Below are 27,541 nucleotides of genomic sequence, written 5' to 3' on the forward strand. Positions count from 1 at the left end.
TTCCTTCACGGCGCTGCTGAGGTATTCTGGGTAACCGCGTACTTAGGAACCACAGTTATTATATTTAAGACCTCATAAAACGCCCACTTTACATGTACAGGTTTCGCAAAATGTGTGGTATAATATTGGGTGTCGCAGATACATGTGAAACACCACACTATCTACAGCATCGCTTGGTCGTGTGTTTCCGAAGAATAACTGCAGAAAATAGGAACCTAGTATGTAAAAGTATTAGATTTTATCGTTTGCGTTATCTGCTTTCCCTTCATTCGTGAGCAAAGCAGCTCACTTTCGAGGGAGTGCATTCAATCCGAGTGCGCGCTCCTGAAGCGCGATGAGAAGAGTGGACCGAAATCCACGACGCGGTTGTCTCCACCTGAAAGAAGCAGCGCGCGTCAAGGCAGCCCAATTCCCGGTAGAACCACTGGAGAATTTCGAGAGTACCACAAATGTGCCAGCGGGCGCCATTTCCCTTCCAGACCACCGGACGCGACCGCTTTCTGAACGGTGATAAACGCCTTCATAGGCTTGGAACATCTTTTTAAGCTCAGAAAAAAAAGTTGAAGATTTTGGCACGCTTATTCAAAACAGTACAAGTAATGGTGTGGTCGTTAACTTTAATAATTTATCTGCAAATCGGTGGGAATGGACGTGTGGGTGAATCGGTGAAAAGTTCAGGTCACTTATACTCGCCAAACCCGGCCGCATGGATCACCTCTTGCTCTATGCGCATTGTTGTGGTATTACAACAGAAAACGTGTGGACGATAAAATCTAAACAAAGATCATTCACTGAGCGTAGGCACCTTTCAAGCGATAATCCATGTTAACTAATGTTTTAAATATCATTCGAAAGGAAAAAGAAAAAATAAGCAAAGTTTGGTGCATTCACCACTTTAAAAACTACAGCACGTAATCTATACTGCATTTTATTAGCATAAAACGAAGAAGTTTCACAGCCACTCGAAGCAAAGTCCGCGATATATGAATAAAAAAAAATGATGACAAATGATAAAAATGAAAAAAGGTGTCCTCGAGCTCCATGTGGTGGAATCGAGGACTTGCTCGATACAATAGTGCTGCTCTCTAGCGTGTGACGGATCAACAAAATCTGTAGCAATCGTTCAGCAACTGAAATCGTTAGATTGGTGGATTAAAATCAAATATAGATTATTTAATAAGCGTAGGCAAACTTTCAAGAGATAATCTATGTTAAATAATGTCTTAAACGTCATTCCAAGGAAGCAATGAAAATCCGGTGCCTCAAACTGGTTATAAACTTCAGTGTCTAATGTACACTGCATTAGATTCGCATGAAGAAATTTCCCAGCCATATTGTGCGGCCGTAAAGCTCGATACATTCACTCAGAGAGCAGAGGAAATCGACCGTTAGTCTGGACTTTTTTTTTACTGCTTTTCCGCAGAAACATATTACACGAACTCTGTAGCCATGATGGCGACACGATTGCAGGCCTACAGTGGAGAACGACCGCCTGGAGTAGCTTGGGCGACGGCTACCAGGCCGTGGGTCACTAGCCCTTGACGCAGGCCCTGCGGCAGGCCGCCATGGAGGTGAACTGGTTGGAGCCGATGAGGCAGCGCTGCGTCTGGAGCGTCCGGCGAGACGCGTTGACGCAGCGGGCCGTGCCCTGGGCCTGCATGTCGGCGAAGTATGGGTGCTGGAGGTGGCGCTGCGAGCACGTCTCGGCTGGCGGGGGCGCCTCGTCGCATTCCGGGCCCGAATGCAGCATGCATTGCCTGTGGCACTCCTCCCAGCTGCGGAAGACACCCCGGTGGCCAACCGAGAGACAGCTGCCCTGAGGAAAGCTCCACGCGACGCATTTCTTGCCATCGAAGAACCACGGCTCGTACAGGACGTCTTGGCTGCACGAGGGATGGAGACGTGGCCGCGACGCGCATTTGCGCCAATTGCACATGTTGTTCGTCTGAGTAATGCGTTTCTATACGCCCCGTGGCCGCCAAGGGCTTGCACAGAGCTATCTCACACGCGTATATATTAAACTAAGGGTGGTAATGTTCCCATTCAGCCATTGTATCGAGGCCCACTGCGATAGCCCAGGTGAATCTAATGACGCGATATACAATGCCACCCACGGCTGCCGCATCTGGGTAGAAGCGAGATGCCGAACTTTCATTGTTCAGGCTGCGCGTTGCAAGTGTGCGTTAAAAAACACAGTGGTGGTATAAATGCATCCAGAGCCCTTCATCGCAGTGCCTCATAGTCCACGCTCAGTTTACAAACATCGAACCTCATATAACATGGTTGGAAAAGAATGGTGAAAACAGCGCTTAAAGACGGGACAGCAGAAAAAGACGAAACACATGCGCTGAATGCGCTGTCCCGTCTGTAAGCGCTGTTTTCACCATTCCCTTTTAACATGCCAGCCCCGACTCTGCCCTCCTCTTCATATAACATTGGTCTGATTTTATTTCCCCTTTAAAACTAATGGCACTAGATACCCACTGAATGCGCACCTGCATTTCCCTGTCCCTTAAGATTTTCTATCATAATGCTAAACTTTGCGCCAGCGAAGTCTAGCATTATGGGATCTTGACTGATTCAACCAGCACTCTTCATTTCTCATTACTGTAATCACCAGAAAAAGAGCTCAAAGCAACATTGCATTACAGTAAATGTGCACTACTATATTTTCCAAGAATGGAATTCCTTATCCAGGCTGTAACTAGAATCAGCGATCAAATTCAGATTAGAAAGGTCCTTAAAACGGTAATTAACCAACTACTGTGTTTGTGTAGTTTAAGTGACTTGAAGTGCTTTTTGCTGTTCCACTTTATCAAATCTTCCATGTTCTCAGAAATTTGTGAACCATAATATTTTATCGTAGTTGTGTATTAACAGATATATTATGCTCCGTCTTCTTTTTACTGTTGCCAATTGTCCTTCCCTTCTGTAATGTACTGTGTGCCCTGAGGGTGAAATGAATAAATAAATAAAAAAGCCATGGCAATCAGTGGCAAATTATCACTTGTCACTAAACGCGGCCGATGATCCCTAGTGCGTTGCCTAAAATTGTTCCTGATATCTACGTGTTATACCCCTGTCAAGTGTGCAAGTTAAGTGCACTTACGAAGAGTGCCACTCTCTATAAGTACACTTTGCCCAATCTAAACGCCGCAAGTGGAATGCACTCTCAGAAAAGTACACTTTGATTGAAGTACATTGTGGGGAACGCACTCTCTGGCCGAGTGCGTAGCCTCGTCACCAGTGACTTATTGGTACAAAATGTAGTACATAAAAAAGGACAGAGATGTTCATTTTAGCTATTTAACAGCATTTTATAAAATTATTTGGTTCCAGTGGTGTCAGATCATCGTCAGACGCACGTCGCCATATTGGTCTACGTAGGCTAGGAAGCCGTCTAAGCCGGCCTTGACTTGAAATGTTTTTTAAGTACACTTAATACGCTGTTATAATTTTCATTTACGTTGAGAAAAATAGGCTATGTTTGTTTTTATTTAAATTCAATGCACAACAATCAATTTTGTAATATTTTCTTTCCTTTTTAATGTACATCTTTAAAAAAACGAGCTATAATGAGCTATGTCGTCGCGATTTTTTTTTTGCAGCGAGTGCACTCTGCTTTCTCGTTTAGCACCGCGTATGCAAATGTGTGACTCGAAGCACTCGGAATTACCGGAAGTGTACTTAACTTGCGCGCTTGACAGGGGTATTAGCCTTCATCTTGCTCCCGATAGCCTGCATATAAGCATGCCGCGGTTCCATAGAAATCAACGACGTCTACGACACTCACACTAGAAAATAAATATTTAACTACTGCACTTGCTTTGTCGATAGACCTTATGCAAAATTGCTACCATCTATCGGCTGCCGCGCGGTTTTCGTCATGTTTAAGGGTAGCTGAATTGAGGAGCGGCAAGCGGCATGGTCGTGTGGCCGGCTTTGTTATGCTCGTTGTCGCCGATGATGCCGACATAATGTTGTGTCCCTTGTTGTAGGCAAAACTAAAATAAGGGTGTAGAAGAAAAGCAGCAGCAAGTTATATCCCTCGCGTTTTTGTTTCCTTGAGGCTTGCATTAATCTGCTCTTCTGTGATTGTCGCGCCACTTTCGATCAACGGCGTGCGCGAATTGTAAAATGGTATCTTATTTAGCATGCATTGGCGGATTGGAAATTCGTACTCGGTGCTAAGGCAGACGAAAAATATCGCCCATGGTCTGTTAAATTTGTCTCTCTCATCCCAGCTTTTACGGTTTCATGTATACAAGCTATTAACAGATTTTGCCCGTATGTATACGTCCAAGTATCCAGATAGAACACGTTTTGTCACTTCAAAGACGCCAGACTGTTCTTAAATTCCAGCGTGATATTCTAACGTCTTTACGCATTCGATTCATCGATGAATCAAATATAGTCGACTACGTCCAGGCTTCAGTTGCTGAGATGCGTCTCCAGAACACGACTTGCAAAAGGTATGACGCAAATTATACTTGGCAGCAGCTGCCTCTATCGCGAGTTCGCATGATTGTTGTTGCTATAGTGATGGCGGTCACTGCGCCGTTGACTATTTGTTTTTATTTGTGCGAGTTTTTTTCTCTGCGAGTTATGTGAAGTGCGCCGAAAAGTTACGCCTTAATTTGGACCACGCCAGTTTTGTTTTCTCCCATCCATATTGTTACGCGATGACGACGACGAAGTGTGGACAAGGTGATGACGAAGAACTGAGACTGGTTCCGTGTTGCTGCTCGCTGCTATGCCAGTTGAGAATGTTGTAAATGTACTGTAATTACATCGAGTTTCCACGTAACATCTAGGTGGAGGTGCGGCCGTTGATCCCGGCGTCAGCCTCCGCACGACGGAACTCCGCAGCGGCCGCCTGCTTTCCTGCCCAAAGATGCCTCAAGATACCGTCCCCACACCAACGGAGTCCTTGTCATCGGTCATCCTCACCCACCCGCGCGATCCTGGCAGTTTCACTGGTACCGGCACTACGGACGTGGACGAATGGATACGCAAGTACGAATGTGTGAGCACCTATAATCGCTGGGACCCCACCCTCATGCTAGCGAATGTTGTTTTTTTACCTCGAGGGCACTGCGCTAGCCTGGTACGAGACTCGTGAAGACCAGCTGACCAGTTGGGATAATTGCAAAGAGAAGCTCCGCGAACTCTTTACAAAACCCATTGGTTGAGAGCTTACCGCACAGTGAACCCACGAAACCCGCCTCCAGACAACTACCGAATCATACATGGCCTACATTCAGGACGTCCTCGCCCTTTGCCACAAAGTAGATCACAACATGTCAGAGTCTGCCAAAGTTGGTCATATCTTGAAGGGTTGAATGCATCGCAGATGATGCATTCAACCTGCTGGTGTACAAAGACTACAACACAGTTGATGCCATCATCAAAGCATTCCGCCGTTTTGAAGAAGCCAAACGTCGTCGCATAGCCCACTCATTTGCCCGCCTTCCAAATGCTGTTCCGACTTCTTCGTGTCAAGATTTGCCGTCCCGCCACCAGCCAACGTCGGCCGAAAATGTAACCCATATCGTCCGCCGCGAACTCGAGGCCATCGCTCCCGCTACCTTGCCGCCACATTTGGCTGACGGCCACCACCCGGACGTTCCCCTAATTCAGGCCGTTGTCCGCCAAGAGCTCGCCCCCTTGAGACTCAACTCCGTTGCTGCCGTCAGCCCGCCCCCTGTCGCCGACGTTCGCGCAGTTTATCCTGGTCGCCCTCCTTGTGACACCGACGTTCGCACAGTTTATCCTAGCCGACCTGCTTATAACCCTGACGTTCGCAACCTTTATTCTGGCTGACCTGCCTATTTTGCCCCGCGTCGACGTAATCCAGACGAATGGCGCACATCCGATAACCGACCTATTTGTTTTACTTGCTCCTGCGTGGGCCATATCGCCCGTCATTGACGAAATCGTTGGTTCCAGCCACAAAGGTCCCGCCTTCCTCCCTCCTCTATGATGACCGCTCTCGTTCCTTCTCACCTCGTCACTACCCTTCAAGCACAGCCGCTGATACCGAGTCTTCACCCCTGCCCCTATACAGGTTGTGCGTGTTGCAGATGGAGCAAAGTCAAAGGTCATTGGCTTGTTCTCTGCCCGCGTAACGAATTCTGGCCGCCATGCTACCGTCCTATTCACAGTTCTGCAGCATTGTCCTCACGACATCATTCGTGGCCTCGACTTTCTTTCTGACTATGCAGCCATCATAGACTGTGCTACCAGCGTCGTTGAACTTGACCTGCTCTCTCCTTTCGACCCACCTTCTCCTGCTCTGCACCGCCTTTGTAGTGTCGACTTTTTTCGCCTGCCACCTGAAGCCGCAACTTATGTTACGTTCTGTTCTGTACCCTCTATTCCCAATCGACACTAAACCGTTACCACAACCCTTAATGCTCCCCTAACCCGAAGCGTTGCCCTTGCTCATACCGTCGTCACAATGACAGCGAACCAAGCATGCCTCCCTGTTCTAAACTTTGCGTAGCAAATCCAGCCCCTCCCGCAAGGCATCTCGCTCGCCACTCTGTGTCCTGTAAATGAATGTGATCTCTCTGTTGTGCCCACCGGTTTAACGCCCTCCTCTGGCTGCTCTTTATCTGAAGTTTCGAGTCTCCAAGACTACGCCAAGATGATCAATCCAGACCTTTCTCCTCCACAAGCTCATGCACTCTGTCGTCTGCTGGCATCTTTCACAGATATTTTTGATTTTGATCAACGCCCATTGTCTCGAACCGCTCTTGTGCAACATCGCATACACACCGGTGGTGCTGCTCCTATTCATCGCCGTCCTTATCGCGTATCCAGTACAGAACGCCAGGTAATCCAAAAGAAGGTTTGCAATATGCTCGCTCAAGACATCATCGAACCCACGACGATCCCGTGGGCGTCCCCAATCGTTCTGGTTAAAAAGAAAGACGGCAGCTGGCGCTTTTGCGTCCATTATCGCCATCTCAACAGTATCACTAAAAAAGATGTCTACCCTCTTCCCAGAATCGATGATGCCTTAGATTGCCTCCGTGGAGCTAAATACTTTTCTTCCATCAATTTACGGCCCAAGTATTGGCAGATAGCTGTTGACGAGCAGGACTGTAAAAAAATACAGCCTTTGTCACACTAGATGGCTTGTACCACTTTGTAGTCATGCCGTTTGGTCTCTGCAATAAACTGGCGACCTTTGAACGAATGATGGACTCCCTTCTTCGCGGATTTAAATGGACAACCTGCCTGTGCTACCTCGATGACTTCGTCGTTTTCTCGCCGTGCTTTTCTTCGCACATTGAACGCCTCACCAGTATACTCAAAGTATTCCCTACAGTTGAGTTTGCAGAGCGCAATAACTTACGAATCATGAATACCTTCTTCAGCAAACGGAAGAACCGAAAATGGACATGGAAAAGTCCTAACGGAGAGACTAAAAATGAAATCGACTTCATAATGTGTTCAACCCCCGCCATTGTGCAGGATGTAGAGGTAATCGGGAAAGTTCGATGTAGTGACCACAGGATGGTGAGGTCCCGAATTAACCTAAATCTGAAGAAGGAACGCAATAGATTAGTAAGAAAGAAACCCATCAACGAATTAGCGGTGAGGGGGAGGGCAGAAGAGTTCAGGGTCTCGCTACAGAATAGGTATTCAGCTCTAACTGAGGATGGCGACATTACCCTAGAGGCAAGGAACAATAATTTCAGAGATATCATTACTGAGTGCGCGGTAGAAGTAGGCGGTAGGATAGTTAGAGAGGATACCGGTAAGCTGTCTAAGGAGACGAAAGATTTGATTAAGAAACGGCAGAGTATGAAAGCTTCCAATCCAACAGACCAGATCGAATTGGCCGAGATATCAAAGCTAATCAATAAGCGCAAGGTGGCCGATATAAGGAAGTATAACATGGAGAAAAATGAGCATGCTGTAAAGAACGGGGGAAGCCTTAAAGCGGTAAAGAAGAAATTGGGCATAGGCAAAAACCAGATGTATGCGATAAGGGACAAGGCGGGCAACGTCATCACTAATATGGACAAGATAGTCAAAGTAGCCGAGGAGTTCTATACAGATCTCTACAGTAGCCAAAGTAGTCAGGACCGTAATGAGATTGGCGGTAGGGAAAAACAGTCAGACGTTCCACCAGTGACGAAGGACGAGGTCAAGAAAGCACTAGAAACTATGAAAAGGGGGAAATCAGCTGGAGAGGATCAGATAACTACAGATTTGTTGAAGGACGGGGGGGATATCGTGCTAGAAAAACTGGCCACCCTGTATACGCAGTGCATGGTGTCATCGACGGTACCGGAAGCATGGAAGAATGCAAACATTATCCTCATTCACAAGAAAGGGGACTCTAAGGACCTTAAAAATTACAGACCAATCAGCTTACTGTCTGTTACGTATAAGGTATTTACTAAGGTAATCGCTAATAGAATCAGGACAACCTTAGACTGCAATCAAGCAAAGGATCAAGCAGGGTTTCGGAAACGGTACTCTACTATCGATCATATCCATACCATCAATCAGGTGATAGAAAAATGCTCGGAATATAACCAGCCCTTATACATAGCATTCATTGATTACGAAAAAGCATTTCACTCAGTTGAAACCTCGGCGGTGATGCAGGCATTGCGAAATCAGGGGGTAGACGAGCCGTACGTGAAAGTGCTGGAAGATATATATAGTGGCTGCACAGCAACCATTGTTCTACATAAAGAAAGCAACAAAATTCCCATAAAGAAAGGTGTTAGGCAAGGAGACACAATCTCCCCAGTACTATTCACAGCTTGTTTAGAGGAAGTATTCAGAGACTTGGAATGGGAGCAGTTAGGGATAAAGGTAGATGGAGAATACCTCAGTAATCTGCGATTTGCTGATGACATTGCCTTGCTAAGCAACTCGGGGGATGAACTGCAAATAATGATTGATGACCGACCTAGACAGGAAAAGCAGAAAGGTAGGCTTGAAAATCAATATGCAGAAGACTAAGGTAATGTTCAACAGCCTCGGGAAGGAACAGGAGTTTACATTAGGTAGCGAAATACTGGAAGTAGTAGGCGAATATATCTACTTAGGACAGGTAGTAACCGCAGATCCGGATCATGAAAAGGAAATAACAAGAAGAATAAGATTGGGATGGAGCGCATTTGGCAAGCACTCCCAGATTATGACTAGCAGCTTACCGGTATCGCTGTAGAGGAAAGTATACAACAGTTGCATCTTGCCTGTACTCACCTATGGGGCTGAAACGTGGAGGCTAACCAAGAGAGTTCTACTTAAGTTGAGGAGAACCCAGAGGGCTATGGAACGAAAAATGGTAGGGGTAACATTAAGAGATAGCATGCAGAGTGGGTCAGAGAAATAACTCAAGTTAACGACATTCTAGTGGAAATTAAGAAGAAATGGACATGGGCAGGACATGTAGTGCGAAGAGAGGATAACCGATGGTCACTGAGGGTAACAAACTGGATTCCAAGGGAAGGAAAGCGTAGCAGGGGGCGGCAGAAAGTTAGGTGGGCGGATGAGATTAAGAAGTTCGCAGGGGTCAAGTGGATGCAGCTAGCACAGAACCGGGTTAAGTGGAGATATATGGGAGAGGCCTTCGCCCTGCAGTGGGTATAATCAGGCTGATGATGATGATGATGATGATGATGATGATGATGATGATGATGATGATGATGATTCCCTACAGCCGGCCTCCAGCTCAATTCATCGAAATGCCAGTTTGGTCGCAGCCAACTCATCATTCCTGGACACATGGTTGACGCCTTCGGAGTACGACCTGATCCGGCTAAAATTCATGCCGTCAAAGACTTTCCCTGTCCCCAGTCTTTGAAGGATGTGCGCAGCTTTGTCGGCCTCTGCTCTTACTTTCGCCGCTTTATAAAAACTTTTGCTCGTATTCCTCGTCCTCTCACCGACCTACTTAAGAAAGACACCGCTTTCACGTGGGGCCCTGGCCAGCAAGGTGCGTTTTCAACGCTTATAAGCTTACTGACGTATCCCCCTGTCTTTGGTCATTTCGATCTCTCAGCTGCCACGGAAGTTCGAACAGACGCCTGCGGATATGGGATCGGTGCAGTGCTGGCTAAACGCCAACATGGCAATGACCGCGTCATCGCATATGCTAGCCGCCTTCTCTCCAACGCCGAACGCAATAATTCGATTACTGAGCGTAAGTGTCTCGTCCTTGTATAGGCTGTCACTAAATTCCGACCTTACTTATTCGGCCGTCCTTTCTCAGTTGTAGCCGACCATCATGCGCTTTGTTGGTTGTCATCTCTGAGTGATCCCTCCGGCCGTCTTGGTCGCTGGGCTTGGCGCATTCAAGAATACTCCTACAACGTCGTCTACAAGCCGGGGCGCCTTCATCAAGATACTGATTGTTTGTCTCGCTATCCTGTAGAGCCCCCTGATCTCGGTGACACAGAGGAAATTCCCTGTGTCTTCGCCCTCTCCAATCTCGCCAACATAGCAGACGAGCAGCGCAACGATCCATCTTTACGATCTGACATCTGGAAGAACAGATTTTTCATACAACTTTTTGTTATACAGGATGGTGTCCTCTACCGCCGTAACTTTCATAATGATGGTTCTCCCCTCCTGTTGGTGATTTCGAAAAAGCTCCACTGCTCTGTTATGGAAGAACTCCACGACCTGCCTACAGCTGGCCATCTCGGTGTGTCTCGTACTTACGACCGGGTACGGCATCGTTTTTGTTTTTGCCGGGACTATACCGCAGCATCCGGCACTACATCACAGCGTGCGACACGTGTCAGCGTAGGAAAAAACCATCGCGGCCACCGGCTGGCCTTCTCTAACCTACTGACGTATCCCTGGAACCAATTTATTGTGTTGGGCTTGACCTTCTTGGCCCCTTCCCAACGTCACGGTCGGGTCACAAATCGATCGCAGTGGCAACCGATTAAGCAACCCGCTATGCCATCACACGACCTTTACCCACGAGCTGCGCTACGGATGTCGCTGACTTTCTTCTACACAACGTCATTCTCCATCACGGCGCTCATCGTCAATTAATCACCGACCGCGGTCGCTTCTTTTCTTCCCGAGTTGAAGACATCCTGCGCTCATGTTCTACGAAGCATAAGCTCGCGACCGGGTACCATCCTCAAACCAACGGCCTTACCGAGCGCTTCAACCGCACACTTACGGACATATCATCCATGTATGTATCACCTGATCACCACTATTGGGACCTCGCGCTGCCATATATGACCTTTGCTTACAATTCTTCCAAGCACGACACGACGGGTTATTCTCCCTTCTTTCTTCTCTTTGGCAGGCACCCCGCTTTAACTTTGGACACGCTGGTTCCACCTGCTGGCCACCCCATAACTACCTACGCACGTGACGCCATCGCACAAGCCACTAAAGTGCGCCAAGTAGCCCGTAGTCGGCTCCTCGCCTCTCAGACTTCTCAGAAATGTGCCTACGATAGGCAACATCGCCACGTAACCTGTGACCCTGTGTCCTTGGTACTTTTGTGGTCTCCTGCACGCCGCATTGGTCTCTCGGAGAAACTTTTGTCCTTCTACAGTGGCCCTTGTCGGATGGTGCGCCAAGTCACTGATGTGACGTATGAATTTGCCCCTCTTATGCCCGCGTCCTCCTCCTCTCGCCCCAATAATGACATTGTCCATGTCTCGCGCCTGAAGCCATACGAATTCATGCCTTCTTTGCCATTTTAACGCCGGGACGACGCTTACACCGCCGGGGGGTCATGTTACGCGATAACGACGACGAAGTGTGTTCTTCTCTTGCCTCGCGGAAGGGACAAGGTGATGACGATGAAGTGAGACTGGTTCCGCGTTGCTGCTCGCTGCTATAGGGACCGGATAGCTGAATGGGTGGCGCCGCCTCTCGGCACATCGCTCAATCACTGGAATGCGCCGGCCCCAGCAGGCGCATTGCCAGCGCATTGGAGCGTGCTGTTTGTCGTGGGTTTTTGTGGAAATTGAAAATCCTAAGGTTTAGATGATGTTGTGCGTGAATATATCCTCAAGAGAGCAGAAAGTTGGGCTAGTTGTGTGAATATGTCCAGTGAAACGAAGTCTGGCCAAGTAAGGCTGGCGAAACGTGGTGCATTGTTGGCTGCACTGGCAGCTACGCAAAGTCGTCGGGGCTTTTACGTCGATTCATTTCTACGGGTTTCCACACCCACCATAAGTGGCGGGTGACCTAAGCTGTTTTTTTGAAAGGCGGAGGCACGAATTTACGTATTTGGTTACTGTGTGGTCATGGAAAGTGCCGAATTTTTAAAATTCCGCTTGCTACCGGATGTTTTGTGCCTTCTGTTTCCCAGGAGTGACGGCACGAGAGTCTCGGAGTCGAAGCCGCATTCCTTCATCTGTAGTCACTTTACTGACAATTGCAAATCAAAGGAACCCAACAGCGTAAGCTGCAACGCTAGCATTTCCCCGCCTATGTACAAGAAATCCCCAGCATGAAAAAAGAAAAGGCAGCTCCACCACCATCGTTCGGGCTGCGTTATGATCTTCTGTGATGGGCAGAGACAATGCTTGTGTAGCGGCTTTCGCTGAAATAGTCAAAGAAATGGCTTTCCGTTATCCGAATTCCTTTACGTGCAAATAGAAAAATACCTAGATGGTCTTGTCCCCTCACACTCATCAGGTATTGAGGTCAGGTACCGGTCCCGCAAGTGCGTGGTACGCTGAGAAAGTAGAACACCTTAGCGAACGAGCCATCAGAAAGATTCATTTTAACAATAGAACGCTCTCTTAGTTATCGGTGGCTTTACAACACATCACACTGCGTGTGTGTTTCTTTTTTTCGATTGTATTTAACAGTTTGACAGTATTGGACTATTGGCTTCAAATGTTCAAGGCGACTGCGGTCAATCGCATTGAACTTCCTACGCTGAGAGAAAGCCTAAATAAGCAAAAGCCAAATACTACCAAGATCTCTCTATCATAGCAGGTGTCCGAAAAAATAGAGCCGCTGATAGCAGGAAGTTTAATCTTTTTCTTTTCACAACCTCCGCAGCATGTCGAGAGAAAGGTATTTAGAGTATAATATTTTCTAAGTCAATTAAATGTAGCTGCTGCGACGTGTTCACCGTGAGCATTCGTATATGTAAAAATGATGCTGAGGTGGTATTACTCATTTTGGTTATATTATTATTAAGTTTGATAGTCTCAAGGCCGAGTTCAGTGAGCTATTGTAGCGTAATTGTGCAGGAAGTCCTGGAATTATATGTGTGTTTGCTATTCCAACCATAAGTAGGATCCTATTTTTGTCTTGCTTGTTTATTTTTCTCATTTTACAGCTCTCGTTGCAAGGTTGAAACCGGAATGTCATTTGCTATTATTCTACTCTGAATCGTTTGAGCCTAGCCTAGGTGCAGCGGTGGCGTAGCGGTAGAACATCCGCCTCGCATGCAAGAGGACCGGGGTTCAAATCCCGGTGCCGCGCAATTCTCCACCGGATTAAACAAAAATAATAAGACAAAAATCCGCGTGTCGATGGAATTGCATAAACAGGTTTGGGGTGCGACCTGATGCCGGTGAACACCTCCGGCGACGCACTCCCTCACCAGAACAGGAGTTGGCTACCCTGGTGCAGTAATTAGCCGCAACCTTTCATGATAAGTTCCATAAAACTACAGTGGCTAGAATAATGAAGTGTGATTACCGCCAAGCGGCGCCTATGGGGAGCGTTGCAGCCGTTCGGTGCTGCCCGCTAGATGGCGTGCCTACATGCTTACACGTCAGGTCAGCACATGAAATGCGTGCTTGAACCCTTGACTGCGCGCGTGATGTGGGCTCCTTGCGTTGTTTTTTGGTGCAAATTCTGCTTGACGTTGTATGATGAGTCAGCGACAAAGTCATTGTTTTGTACCTCGTTACAAAAGCGGGTACAAATAGTACTAGGAAGAGTTGTTTTGTGTGCCGAAGTTATTGAAAAGCGCAACGCTGCCGTTTGCGAGCTTCTTTAAAAAAAAAAAAACCTAACATCAGCTTTGGCACGTTATTTACGGCGCAACTGGGAATGGTAATTGATAGAACGATCGAGGGCGGTCGCTCTGAATGCGCGTTCCAGACCATTTTTCTGATCGTGCCGATTGCAATACATGTGTCAAAACCCGTTTCAAGAAAAATAATCATAAGGTGAGGCTGTGCCCATATCGCGCCAGCACGGACATAAGAGTGACGACGTATAATGATCAAGGGGCTGCGGCCACTGCCTTATGTGAGGAGTCTGATACCACGCGACGGCCAGTTCTGGGCATAGACTTGCTTTTAATCACATGCATGCACGCATATAATTTTCTGTTACGCCATAAAGCTTCACGAGGTCAGCGGAGTGTCATCGAACGCAGCATACAGTGTGCGCCTAATCGCGGATCTGGATCTTCTGGGCCCCGGTTGAGGAACGTGTTGTTCGCTATGTAGTAAGGTCGAGTTAAACTATTGAAGAACCCTGGAGACGGGCCTTGCATTCTGAAGTAGTTAATATAATAGATATGCACCTGTGTTCAGGGGCAGATGTTTTCAAATATTCACAGGATATCATCGAACGTGAACGCGAAAATGAGCGCAGCTATAGAACTTCATTTAAGCATAGCCTGCAAGCATATCGATTTCCGAGGTTTCCCTGATTAATTTAATAATGCCGCTGAAGAATTGAAACAAAAAAAAAACAAATGGCAGTAATTTAGAACTTTTTTCAATGCTTGAATTGAGTGCATGCATGCTAATCAATGGAATGAATTCATCTTCTGCAGCAGAGGTGTCTTTTTTTTTTCTCAAAGAAGCAAAACAGCCAAATTAAAAGGCCCAAGCAAAATCGGCAGCGTAGCATCACATTAATTCCGAAAACAAAATTACAACTATCCCTAAGTTGTAGTTCCTAAGCTGCTCATCTATCTACTCGGAAAAGAAAACTCACGGTGAAAAAAAAATCATCGGTGGTTTACCTTGGCTAAGCATGGATATACATGCAGTGTTTACAGCCCATGTTTAGAAAAGCATTGCCTCCTATAGCTTTGTTCCCCCACGCCTTGCCACGTTTAGCTAAGTACCGGTTCCTTGGGATTTCAATACGATTAAGGAGGCCTAATTAACGTCTTTAGTACCACTGTGTCACAGAAGGTGCAGCCAACCACCTTCAATGCGCACCTTGAAGGACTGGCAGCTTAGCACGTGAAAAAAAAAGAAGCAGAAAACTTGGTTCCTAGATTGCGCAGTGGTCTAGCGCTAGCGCTATGGCTAGCACTTTACCTTTACTTTTTTTACCTCGGCCCGTGTCCGCAACTTACTGGAGACAAGAGTTTCTTGGAGTGATTGCTCGAAGGTTTCAAAGCCACACAGGCTAAATCCCAATGCGGGTTGTAATTCTTCCACTCAAAACAAGACCATTGTAAAGAATTATAAATTTACACCGGCCTGACTTAGATATTTGACTAATAAATAAGAATGCTGTGTAAAAGCAGAAGTCGTAGTAAGAGCAGAAAGCATGCATCGGATCTTGAAGGTGTTCTCAAACGCGGCCGATAACCGCGCGGCGAGCAGATGACACGCTATGACACGCAGTGAGTGGACGTGTAAGCGGGCGTCAGCGCCCCCTGGATCTCTCTCTCCAGAGCATCGCGGAAGGGCATGAGAGCCGGCAGCGCAGTCCGCACACTTCCCTATTCTAGCCACTGTAATAAAACCCCGGCCCTCAATCACCAGCGGCTGCGGAACAACTGATCACGGCGGCGGTCAGACCAGTGACGCAGCAGGGGGTGCTAAGAACTTCTGGCTCCGCTGGACAGGCCGCCATTGGAAACTGACCCTGGCAACGTTTAACGTTAGAACCCTAGCTAGTGAAGCTAGTTTAGCAGTGCTGTTAGACGAACTACAAGATATGAAATGGGATGATCATAGGGCTTAGTGAGGTTAGGAGGCCGAATGAGGCATATACTGTACTGAAGGATGGGCATCTACTGTGTTATCGAGGCTTACCAGAGAGGCGACCATTAGGAGTAGGTTTCCTTGTCAATAAGTATATAGCGGGCAATATAGATGAATTCTATAGTATTAATGAGAGGGTGGCAGGCATCGCAATTAGGCTTAATAAGCGGTATAAACTGAAGATTGTACAGGCCTCTGCACCTACATGTAGTTATGATGACCATGCAGTTGAAAGCTTCTATGAAGATGTAGAATCGGCAATGCGAAAAGTAAAGACGCAGTATACTGTACTAATGGGCGACTTCAATGCCAAGGTAAAGAAAAAGCAGGCAGGAGACCAAGCAGTAGGTGGCTATGGCATTGGTTCTAGGAATAGCAGGGGGGAGTTACTAGTTGACTTTGCAGAGCGCAATAACTTAAGAATCATGAATACCTTCTTCAGCAAACGGAAGAACCGGAAATGGACATGGAAAAGTAATAACGGGGAGACTAAAAATGAAATTGACTTCATAGTGTGTTCAACCTCCGCCATTGTGCAAGATGTAGAGGTAATCGGGAAAGTGCGATGTAGTGACCACAGGATGGTGAGGTCCCGAATTAGCCTAAATCTGTAGAAGGAACGCAACAGATTAGTAAGAAAGAAACCCATCAACAAATTAGCCGTGAGGGGGAGGACAGAAGAGTTCAAGATTTCCCTACAGAATAGATATTCAGCTCTAACCGAGGATGGCGACATTACCCCAGAAGCAATGAACATTAATTTCAGAGATATCATTACTAAGTGTGCTGTAGAAGTAGGCGGTAGGATAGTTAGAGAGGATACCGGTAAGCTGTCTAAGGAGACGAAATATTTGATTAAGAAACGCCAGAGTATGAAAGCTTCCAATCCATCAGACCAGATCGAATTGGACGAGATATCAAAGGTAATCAATAAGCGCAAGGTGGCTGATATAAGGAAGTATAAAATTGAGAAAATTGAGCATGCTGTAAAGAACGGCGCAAACCTTAAAGCGGTCAAGAAGAAATTGGGCATAGGCAAAAACCAGATGTATGCGATAAGGGACAAGGCGGGCAACGTCATCACTAATATGGACAAGATAGTCAAAGTAGCCGAGGAGTTCTATACAGATCTCTACAGCAGCCAAAGTAGTCAGGACCGTAACGAGATTGGCGGCAGGGAAAAACAGTCAGACGTTCCACCAGTGACGAAGGACGAGGTCAAGAAAGTATTAGAAACTATGAAAAGGGAGAAATCAACTGGAGAGGATCAGATAACTACAGATTTGCTAAAAAAAAGGGGGGATATCGTGCTAGAAAAACTGGCCACCCTGTATACGCAGTGCCTGGTGTCATCGATGGTACCGGAACCATGTAAGAATGCAAACATTATCCTCATTCATAAGAAAGGGGACTCTAAGGACCTTAAAAATTACAGACCAATCAGCTTACTGTCTGTTACGTATAAGGTATTTACTAAGGTAATGGCTAATAGAATCAGGACAACCTTAGACTGCCACTTAGCAAAGGATCAAGCAGGTTTTCGGAAACGGTACTCTACTATCGATCATATCCATACCATCAATCAGGTGACAGAAAAATGCTCGGAATATAACCAGCCCTTATACATAGCATTCATTGATTACGAAAACGCATTTCACTCAGTTGAAACATCGGCGGTGATGCAGGCATTGCGAAACCAGGGGGTAGACGAGCCGTACGTGAAAGTGCTGGAAGATATATATAGTGGCTGCACAGCAACCATAGTTCTGCATAAAAAAAGTAACAAAATTCCCATAAAGAAAGGTGTTAGGCAAGGATACACGATCTTCCCAGTAATATTCACAGCTTGCTTAGAGGAAGTATTCAGAGACTTGGAATGAGAGCAGTTAGGGATAAGGGTAGATGGAGAATACCTAAGTAATCTGCGATTTTCTGATGACATTGCCTTGCTAAGCAACTCGGGGGATGACCTGCAAATAATGATTGATGACCTAGACAGGAAAAGTAGAAAGGTAGACTTGAAAATCAATATGCAGAAGACTAAGGTAATGTTCAACAGCCCCTGGGAAGGAACAGCAATTTACATTAGGTAGCAAAGTACTGGAAGTAGTAGGCGAATGTCTACTTAGGACAGGTAGTAACTACAGATCCGGACCAAGAAAAGGAAATAGCAAGAAGAATAAGATTGGGATGGAGCGCATTTGGCAAGCACTCGTAGATTATGACTAGCAGCTTACCGGTATTGCTCAAGAGGAAAGTATACAACAGTTGCATCTTACCTGTACTCACCTATGGGGCTGAAACGTGGAGGCTAACCAAGAGAGTTCTACTTAAGTTGAGGACAACCCAGAGGGCTATGGAACGAAAAATGGTAGGGGTAACATTAACAGATAGGAAGCGTGCAGAGTGGGTCAGAGAAATAATTCAGGTTACCGACATTCTAGTGGAAATTAAGAAGAAGAAATGGGCATGGGCAGGACATGCAGTGCGAAGAGAGGATAACCGATGGTCGCTTAGGGTAACAAACTGAATTCCAAGAAAAGGAAAGCGTAGCAGGGTGCGGCAGAAAGTTAGGTGGGCGGATGAGGTTAAGAAGTTCGCGGGGGTCAAGTGAATGCAGGTAGCACAGAACCGGGTTAAGTGGAGAAATATGGGAGAGGCCTTCGCCCTGCAGTGGGTATAGTCAGGCTGATGATGATGATGATGATGATGATGATGATGATGATGATGATGATGATTACCAAAAAAGACAGGTGCAGGATCTTTTTCATTTTACATGAACGCTGACCATTACAACTACCTCTACTACGGCGCCACGGCTACACGGCTCGGCGGTATTTGATCTTCAGGCAGGTTTCGACTAGACCTATATATAATTATATATAATGTGAACGCGCAGTGCAGGCGCAATTCCCGTCTACGAAGTTGTCTTAACAAGTGCCCAACGAAGGTGTTCCTAGCGCATGGGGAAATCACGCGCGCGGCATTTTCGACTATATAACAGAAATACCATGCGCCGGGCGGTTTCAAAAAAAAACACGCAGGCCCTACTGAGGACGGCCCTTTTCTTTTTCAAGATTTCCCGGTCGAAAAATACTCCTTGCGATTACTCAAAGCAGCTCAAAGCTCTCAAAGCCACACCGCAAAACGACGAGTAGGAATATGCTCAAAAACGCCTCGCAGAACGGAAGCGACTGCGCCGCTCAGCTGCCTCGGCACTCCGCTCCTTCGGCACTCCGCCAAGGGCGGCGCTGTTCCGCCGAGGCGACGGTGGCACCATACAACGGGCGCCCGGTCCCTATGCCAGTTGAGACTGTTGTAAATATACTGTAAATACATCGAGTTTCCACGTAACACTATCGATGAATAATGCCGCTTTTTCGTTTAACCTTCATGGCGCGCTAAAACAGTGTAATGAGGTAGGGACAAACTGTCAACCATTTGTCACTATCCTCAGAGCAATATCGTTTGTAACGAGCCTTACTGCGCTAAGCAGTGAGGTTTGCTACTACGGCTATCGCTGTAGAAACAAGGATGAGCGCACACATGTCATCCAACTTTATTTTGTCTAAAAATACCCAGCCCTATAAATGTATGCATCACAATTTCTGCATGCCCATTGATCGATACATCACTACTTCCCTGAATTACTGCTGACAAATAATGTTTGTTGTTTTCCAATATGGCAAAAAACATACATCAACTCCACGCTGATGACATTTATGTTCTTTCAGGTGTCACCTGAACGCACTCTCCATAAATTCGGACTTCGCAAAATATGTTCGGCAGCTATAAAAAGAAAACCGCCATGCAACATTAGACAGCCCATATGTGTTCGCTACGTTTTCAAAAAACGATTTCATGAAGAATGTCGCTAGTTTCGAATATTGTAATAGAATGCAGTTCTGTCAGTTGTTTTCAATCAAAATCTTCACAAGCAAAGAAAGCCACTAAAATCTCGTTTACCCCACAGAGAGGGGGAATCCCGAAACTTAAAAAAAAAAGTTTTTCTCAAATGCTAGAAACTGGTACAGACTGGATAGGCTCCGATAGTTAATACCTGGCTCACTACTAAGCTCATTCATGGCATCGCCAACAAAAAAAAAATTGAAACATTTCAATTTCGTCAAGACTTATGGAAAAAAAAGTGGCATTGGAGAGGAGAATGACTTTCCTGCAAAAGCTGCGCATTGCTCAAAGCACTGCTTGAATATGCAGCCACGAAGGAGCCTGACATTGCGTCTAGGTATAAGACAGACCTCTGCGATGTGACTTCGTAGACATTAGTATCTGTTAATATATAATTTTCACGAAATAGGATCAGTGCGCATGAAATCACGTCATTGACCTGGCACGTTTCGCCGGTACATTCACGTGGTTGGTTGTTTTAGCCAATAACATATAGAGTATGTGATCTGCTATATGGTTGTTTACACGTCAACGACATACATCAGCGGCTAAACGTCCAGGCAGAAAATGGGAACAGGATGGAAATAGTAGTGCTCGTGCTGTACTGGGAATTGTGAAGGTCCATAGGAGCGCAGTGCTTATTAGGCATCAGTCCTATATTTAAAAAAAGAAACAATATTAAGTTCCTTTGTACATGGTACTATATGGAACGACCATGATCACGGCCAAGTGCCGGGCGCAGTAACAAGTTGAGCCTTGCTCGCGCTGGACTCGAAAGCATCCTGCTGCGGCTGACGCCGCTCACTGACATCGCAGATGTGCTTTACACTCAGAAGCAATATCAATATGTTTTGCACTTTCATGGACGCGTATCTGAGCACTGTATTAAGGAATGCGCCGGAGGAGCGACAAAGGCTTTACCGTTTGTGTCTACGCTGATGCCACCGTTCGCAAGAAGTTTTGGCAGAGCAGTATCGCTTCACGAAGTAAAATTGGAATTTAGGCAGCGTGGACAAGTCATTCATCTATTATTCCATTGTTTGCTCTGAAAGCGAACAAATAGCACGGAAGCCACAGCACAAAGCATACGCAGCTAGCGGCAGCAGCCGTAAGTGCAGTCGACTCACTCAACCCTTCAACATGGCGTCGCGTAGCGCGTTTCGCTTAAGGTCCGATAGATGGCAGCAATTTTGCATAAGGTCGTAAGAGCGAAGTAACTCGCTAAGTGTAATTGAACCTTCCTTTCACAATCACCAGGTCAGTTCAGTTCAGGCGTTCAGTCGTGTCCGACTCTTCGTGACCCTATGGACCATGTCACGCCACGCTTTCCGGTCTCTCACTATCTTCTTAACATCACATAGCTTCATCTGCAATGCCTCGAGAATGCCATCTAACCATCGCGTTCGCTGCCTACCCCTTCTCCGGCGACCCTCAACCTTTCCCAACATCAAATCTTTCTCCAGCGACTCCTCTCTTCTCATCAGATGACCAAAGTAGCTGAGCTTTAACTTTAGAATTTGACCCTCCAATGAGCAGTCAGGGTTTATGGTCGACAATATCGACTGATTTGATCTTCTGGCAGTCCAAGGAACTCTTAAGAGTCTTCGCCAGCACCACAATTCAAACGCGTCAATTCTTCGGCGGTCAGCCTTTTTCACAGTCCAACTCTCGCATCCATACATCACAACTGGAAAGACCATAGCACGGGTTATACGGATCTTGGTTGGCAGACTAATGTCTCTGCTCTTTACTAGGCGGTCAAGGCTAACCATTGCTCTCTTTCCCAGAAGCAGGCGTCTCCTAATTTCATGGCTGCAGTCTCCTTCCGAGGTAATCTTGGCGCCCAAGACAGAAAATCTGTCACAGCTTCCACTTCTTGTCCATTGATGCTCCAGGACTTGATAGGGCAAGACGCCATGATCTTCGTCTTTTTAATGTTCAGTTTAAGCCCAAACTTCTCACTCTCTTCTTGTACGCGCATCAGTAGTCTCTTGAGTTCCACTTCACTTTCTGCCATTAAAGTGGTATCATCCGCATATCTAAGGTTGTTGATACGTTTTCCAGCAATCTTCACTCCAGCTGATGACTCGTCCAGACAGGCCTTCCTCATGATGCACTCTGCATATAGGTTAAATAGGCAGGGCGACAGTATGCAGCCTTGCCTCACCCCTTTCTCAATCGGAAACCAATCAGTAAGACCATGCCCAGTTCTGACTGTGGCCTCTTGCCCTTCATAAAGGTTCCTGAGGAGACAGATGAGGTGAATTGGAACTCCCATCTCTTGGAGAGCTTGCCACAATCTGTTGTGATCTACGCAGTCAAACGCTTTCGCATAATCAATAAAGCAGAATTAGATGGGTTTCTGGAACTCTCTTGCTTTTTCCATGATCCAGCGAAGGTTGGCAATTTGGTCTCTAGTTCCTCTGCCCTTGCGAAACCCAGCTTGCACGTCCGGAAGCTCCCGATCCACATACTGCTGCAGCCTACCTTGCAGGATTTTTAACATCACCTTGCTAGCATGCGAAATAAGCGCAATCGTGCGGTAGTTGGAACAATCTTTGGCACTGCCTTTCTTTGGAATGGGGATGTAAACTGACCTTCTCCAATCCTGTGGCCATTGCAGGGTTGTCCAAATCTTTTGACATAATGTACGCAGTGTGTTAACAGCGTCGTGGTTGAGGTTTTGAAGCAACTCAGCTGGAATACCATCAATTCCGCTAGCTTTGTTCTTAGCAAGGCTGACTAAGGCCCATTCAACTTCACTCTTCAGGATGCCCGGCTCGACATCAGTAATCACAACCGTCCTATGTTGGGTTTGCACATCCGGGTCCTTCTTGTACAGTTCTTCTGTGTATTCCTGCCACCTCTTCTTTATCTCTGAGGCTTCAGTGAGGTCCTTGCCTCGTTTGTCCTTTATCACGCCCAGCTTAGCACAGAAGCTTCCTTTGATATCTTTGATTGTCTTATACAGAGCTCTTGTGTTCCTTAATTGGCTGTTGTCCTCAACTGCTTGACACTGTATGTTCAGGAAGGCATTCTTATCTCTCCTTGCTATTTTCTGAAAATCCGCATTGAGAACCTTGTATCTTTCTCTTTCCCCCATACCTTTTGCCATCCTCCTTTCCTCAGCTATTTGCAAAGCCTCTTCAGATAACCAGTTTGCTTTTTTGCATTTCTTTTGCTTTGGAACTACCTTAGTAGCAACTTCTTGTGTTATATCACGAACATCAGTCCACATCTCTTCGGGCTCTTTGTCTTCTAGATCTAATTCTTGAAATCGATTCCTCACTTCCACAGCATATTCTAATGGAATCTGATCCAGATCATACCTGAAAGGCCTTCTAGTTTTCTGCGTTTTCCTCAATCGAAGCTTAATTTTGGCAACAAGAAGCTGATGATCGGTGCCACAATCGGCCCCAGGCCTTGTTTTTACTGCTTGTATAGCGCTTCTCCATCTCTGCCGGCAAATAATATAATCGATCTGATTCCTGTACAGACCGTCCGGTGAAATCCATGTGTACAGGCGCCTCTTGTGCTGTTGAAAATGAGTATTCGCTATGGTCAGGTTGTTTTCTTGACAGAACTCTACTAGCCTCTGCCCAGCTTCATTTGGCTCACCAAGACCAAACTTGCCTGTAATTCCGGATATTTCTTCACTCCCGACCTTAGCATTCCAGTCTCCTATGAGAAAAACGACGTCTGATGATGGGGTGCAGTCTAAAAGGCATTGTAGGTCCGCATAAAATCTCTCAACGTCAGCTTCTTCAGCAGCAGTGGTCGGTGCATAGACTTGGATAACTGTTATGTTGAAAGGGTGACCTTGGATCCGAAGTGAAATCATTCGGTCGTTTTTGGGGTTGTACCCTAGCACTGCTTTGCCAATTCTTCTGTTTACTATGAGAGCGACCCCATTCCTTCTCTTGGATTCGTGCCCACAATAAAAGACATAATGGTCGCCGGAGTTAAATTCTCCCATTCCGGTCCACTTGAGCTCGCTGATACCCAAGATATCAATGTTCAATCTGTCCATTTCTCGCTTGACGATATCCAGTTTACCTTGCGTCATAGATCTTACATTCCATGTTGCTATGTGATATATCTCCTTGCAACATCGGACTTTCCGGTCGCTTCCCGACACATCCACAACTGAGCGTCCTTTTGGCTTTAGCCCAGCCGCTTCATTCGTCCTGGAGCTACTAGGAATCGCCCTTTGTTCATCCCCAGTAACATGTGGGACGCCTTCCAACCTGGGGGGCTCATCTTCCGGCGCCATATCGATAATGGTATTGTGACTGGCCATAGGGTTTTCTTGGCAGGAAATACTGGAGTGGGTTGCCATTACCTTCTCCAGTGAATCACATTTTGTCAGAACTCTCTGCCGTGACCTGTCTATCTTGGGTGGCCCTACACAGCAGAGCTCACGACTTCATCGAGTTTCGCAAGCCCCTCCGCCACGACAAGGCAGTGATCCATGAAGGGGAATCACCAGGTAGGTTTCACTAAATATGTGCTTTATTTCCTAAAAGTTTCCGCTATCTACTCCAAAATGGCGCGCTGGTTTGCTGCCTATTGCAAATCTTTCATCTCGAGAAAGCTCTTCACCTGCTCTCAATGCAGGGGTCCTTAGCATTGCAGATAATTGAGTGTGGAGGAAACCTCATGAAATTTGACGGCCAAAGCCCTACATTTATCAAACAAATGGCACCAGAGGTTCACATCCGCCAAATTGGCATTCCTTTTTTTTACCAGGCCGATCATTTCCCGAAAAGCAGTTGTGGCCGGCAATTTTAGACGGCGATAAAGATAGCCTCGGGCGTTTGCAATGCACCATTTCTTCGCCTGGAATCGAGAAGGCATTGAATTAACGCATCGCTCTTACCGCGAGCAGGGAAAGAAGATGGTGCTCTCGTAGCAGCGGTCCGAAGCCTGGCGGCCTTTGACGCAGCTCGTTAGACAACTGTCGAGGCTGGCGAACCTGTTCGAGCCACGGTTGCAGACGTGCACCGCATCTTTGGCCACCGGCACGCAGATTTGCTGGTCGACGTTATATAAAAACTCCTTCCTCGGATGCGTGCAGTGCGTGTACAGGTGGCGGCTGCACAGCTCGGAGTCCGCCTGCGATTAACGGTTGACGCGAAGATTTTGATTCCCTCCGTAGTGCACAGCCAACTGTATTGGGCACCTTCGACTGAAGGTGCGCCGGATTAAGCACGCTTTAAAGACTTTTTGTCCGTATGCGACGAGTTTTAAGTAGCCTGTTGATTGACTACCAATAGGCGCTAGAGCGGATTTGTTTCATGTAAATTGTAGACGCACGTGCAGTCTAACTTTGCATACCTAATTCTGGTCGTGAGAAATTCCAGAGCGCTGTCGGCTATATCGATAATCGGTCCAGTGCTTCGGTGCTTGAGTGTAATAAAAAGGCCGCATAGCAGCCTTCTGATTACAAATACTTATTGCGTTTTGTGGTACCTAAACCTCTCATTCTAAACCGCCTGTGCATTATTGGCGACGAGCAGTTCGTATCATGATGTAATGCATCCATATACGGCAGCTGTAAAGCTGTGATGCACTGCGCATGTGCTGCTCGGGGGTATCCCTCCTGCCGCAGAGGATGCACAACCATGTAAGAGACGCCACTCAACTATTCTAATAGTGACATCTGCCAGCTACATGCGCCCCAAGATTGTGCCGCCGGTCGGAAACGATACGCATTCTTGCGTTGCACTTAAATACTATACAAAGCGCGAACAATTTTCTAATGTAGCTCACGGTGACTAGTAGCAACAGTTTTCATAACAAACTCCACATGCATGTTTTGTCTGAGCAGGCACTGCATGTGCAGCAGATAACTCACGCGAATTTCCTTGTCCTCGTCAGGGTCATGCGTTTCCGCCACTGTGGTGACAGTCGTCCGCTTCGTCTTTGCCGTCGAGCTCAATACCGGTAAAAGAAGTCCCGGTTCATGCCTTGTCCTTCCAGCGACCGGGACAACGATGCGGGAACGCTGCGCAGCTCTTTTTCTTGCGCCTCGGCGAACGTGTGGTGTGGCAATTCTGTGTTGAATTCCTAGTCGGCCGACCGCCCGTGGAGTCACCTCTAGGCCGCGCGCCATGCCGTCGTCCTCGGGAGTGATGTCGTGGGTAGCGAGTGGGCCATTCACCACGAGGACTCCCAGTCCCAGAAGCATGCCTGCGAACGCTATGCCCAGCATGAAGCTGAAGCATTCGCGGCTACTCGTCTTTGGTGACTCAGGTTCTAGGAAAGAATCTTGAAGAGGCCGGGCTTCAGCACCGTCGTAGTAGAAAACGGGATAGCACTGATCCGGCGCCTCAGCCAATGTAGCCTGCGTTTGGAAACGTAGATCAGGAAACATCGAGGAGGGCTGCCAGTTCTCCTGTAGCGAGAGGGCCGGCGACGAAACTACTTCGGGACTCCTTGCCCCCTGGCGTTCCTTGGGGCTTTCTTCTACGGACTGCATTCTCCTCAAATGGGAAGGCGAAGCGGGTGTCGTGAGCAAAGTTGTTCGAAGCGTTATGGCGAGCCACTGATAAGCCCGTGTGCTCTTCTTCGTCCTCTCTAGCGCGTGACACGTGGTATAAAACGCGTCACGCGACGGCCTAGTTGCGATTTCTCAATGGTATGACACCGCAACTTCATCTTGTTCTCCCTGGCGATCCGACTGCTTTTTAAAATGCTGTTTCACCTCAGTACCTATAAATCCAGCTTAAAATGCAACACACACCAAGAGAAGATGGTAAATAATTTAGGTGCCGTAAATCACACTATTTCGCGTTGCAACGTGTAAAAAACGAAATTAACACCACCGGTTTTGGGTCAGTTCAGTTCAGTTTAGTCGTTCAGTAGTGTCCGACACTTCGTGACCCTACGGACCATGTCAAGCCACGCTTTCCGGTCTCTCACTATCTTCGTAACATCAAATAACTTCATCTGCAGTGCCTCGAGGATGCCATCTAACCATCGCGTTCGCTGCCTACCCCTTCTCCGGCGACCCTCAACCTTTCCCAACATCAAATCTGTCTCCAGCGACTCCTCTCTTCTCATTAGATGACCAAAGCAGCTGAGCTTTAACTTTAGAATTTGAACCTCCAGTGAGCAGTCAGGGTTTATGGTCGACAATATCGACTGATTTGGTCTTCTGGCAGTCCAAGGAACTCTCAAGAGTCTTCGCCAGCACCACAATTCAAACGCATAGGTACGGCATGCCATATCCAAACATTTTATTTCGCTTCATGCCGCTCTCCACGCCTGTTTTAACGTAATATCGTTAAAGAACGTGTTCTCCAGAAAATCAGGCTCTGAGGTTGTCGCCGTTTTGATCGTTGTTGACGTTGTGAAGAAGAAATATAATGATGTGAAAATTAATGATGGAAATTAATTAACTTCCATTTCTTTCGGGATAATTTCATATCCGGCATCTGTTTTCGAAGTAACCCTAATATTTTGCTTTGCATATGATTGAGTCAATGCTCAATAATTACAGAGATAAAGAAATCTTCAGCCTTCAAAATTCCTTGCCAGAGCATGATAGCGCTCATGCGCAGTTTTTCACGACGTCTTCGCAGCGATTGATTTTTCGCTTGCACTTTAACGTTACATAAAATTAATCGCTTATTATCCTCAATTTTGTCAAGTGTGCAAAAGTTATCTCACACGGTGAAACATATTGGCAT

At 46.8% G+C, this 27,541-nt stretch overlaps 1 protein-coding gene across 1 annotated transcript; it reads right to left on the minus strand.

Annotated features, from left to right (window-relative positions):
• Nucleotides 1-1,531: 1,531 nt before the first annotated feature.
• LOC146184871 (uncharacterized) lies at nucleotides 1,532-26,328 on the minus strand. Its single transcript, XM_084608639.1, has 3 exons — nucleotides 25,705-26,328; nucleotides 24,727-24,962; nucleotides 1,532-1,883 (listed from the first exon to the last, which is right to left on the minus strand). The coding sequence occupies exons 1-3, from the start codon at nucleotides 26,326-26,328 to the stop codon at nucleotides 1,532-1,534; spliced, it is 1,212 nt and encodes a 403-aa protein (XP_084464765.1).
• Between the last annotated feature and the right edge of the window lie 1,213 nt (nucleotides 26,329-27,541).

Source organism: Amblyomma maculatum, chromosome 7, assembly GCF_055883805.1.
Source record: "Amblyomma maculatum isolate TAMU_Amacu chromosome 7, ASM5588380v1, whole genome shotgun sequence".
Lineage (NCBI taxonomy): Eukaryota > Metazoa > Arthropoda > Arachnida > Ixodida > Ixodidae > Amblyomma > Amblyomma maculatum.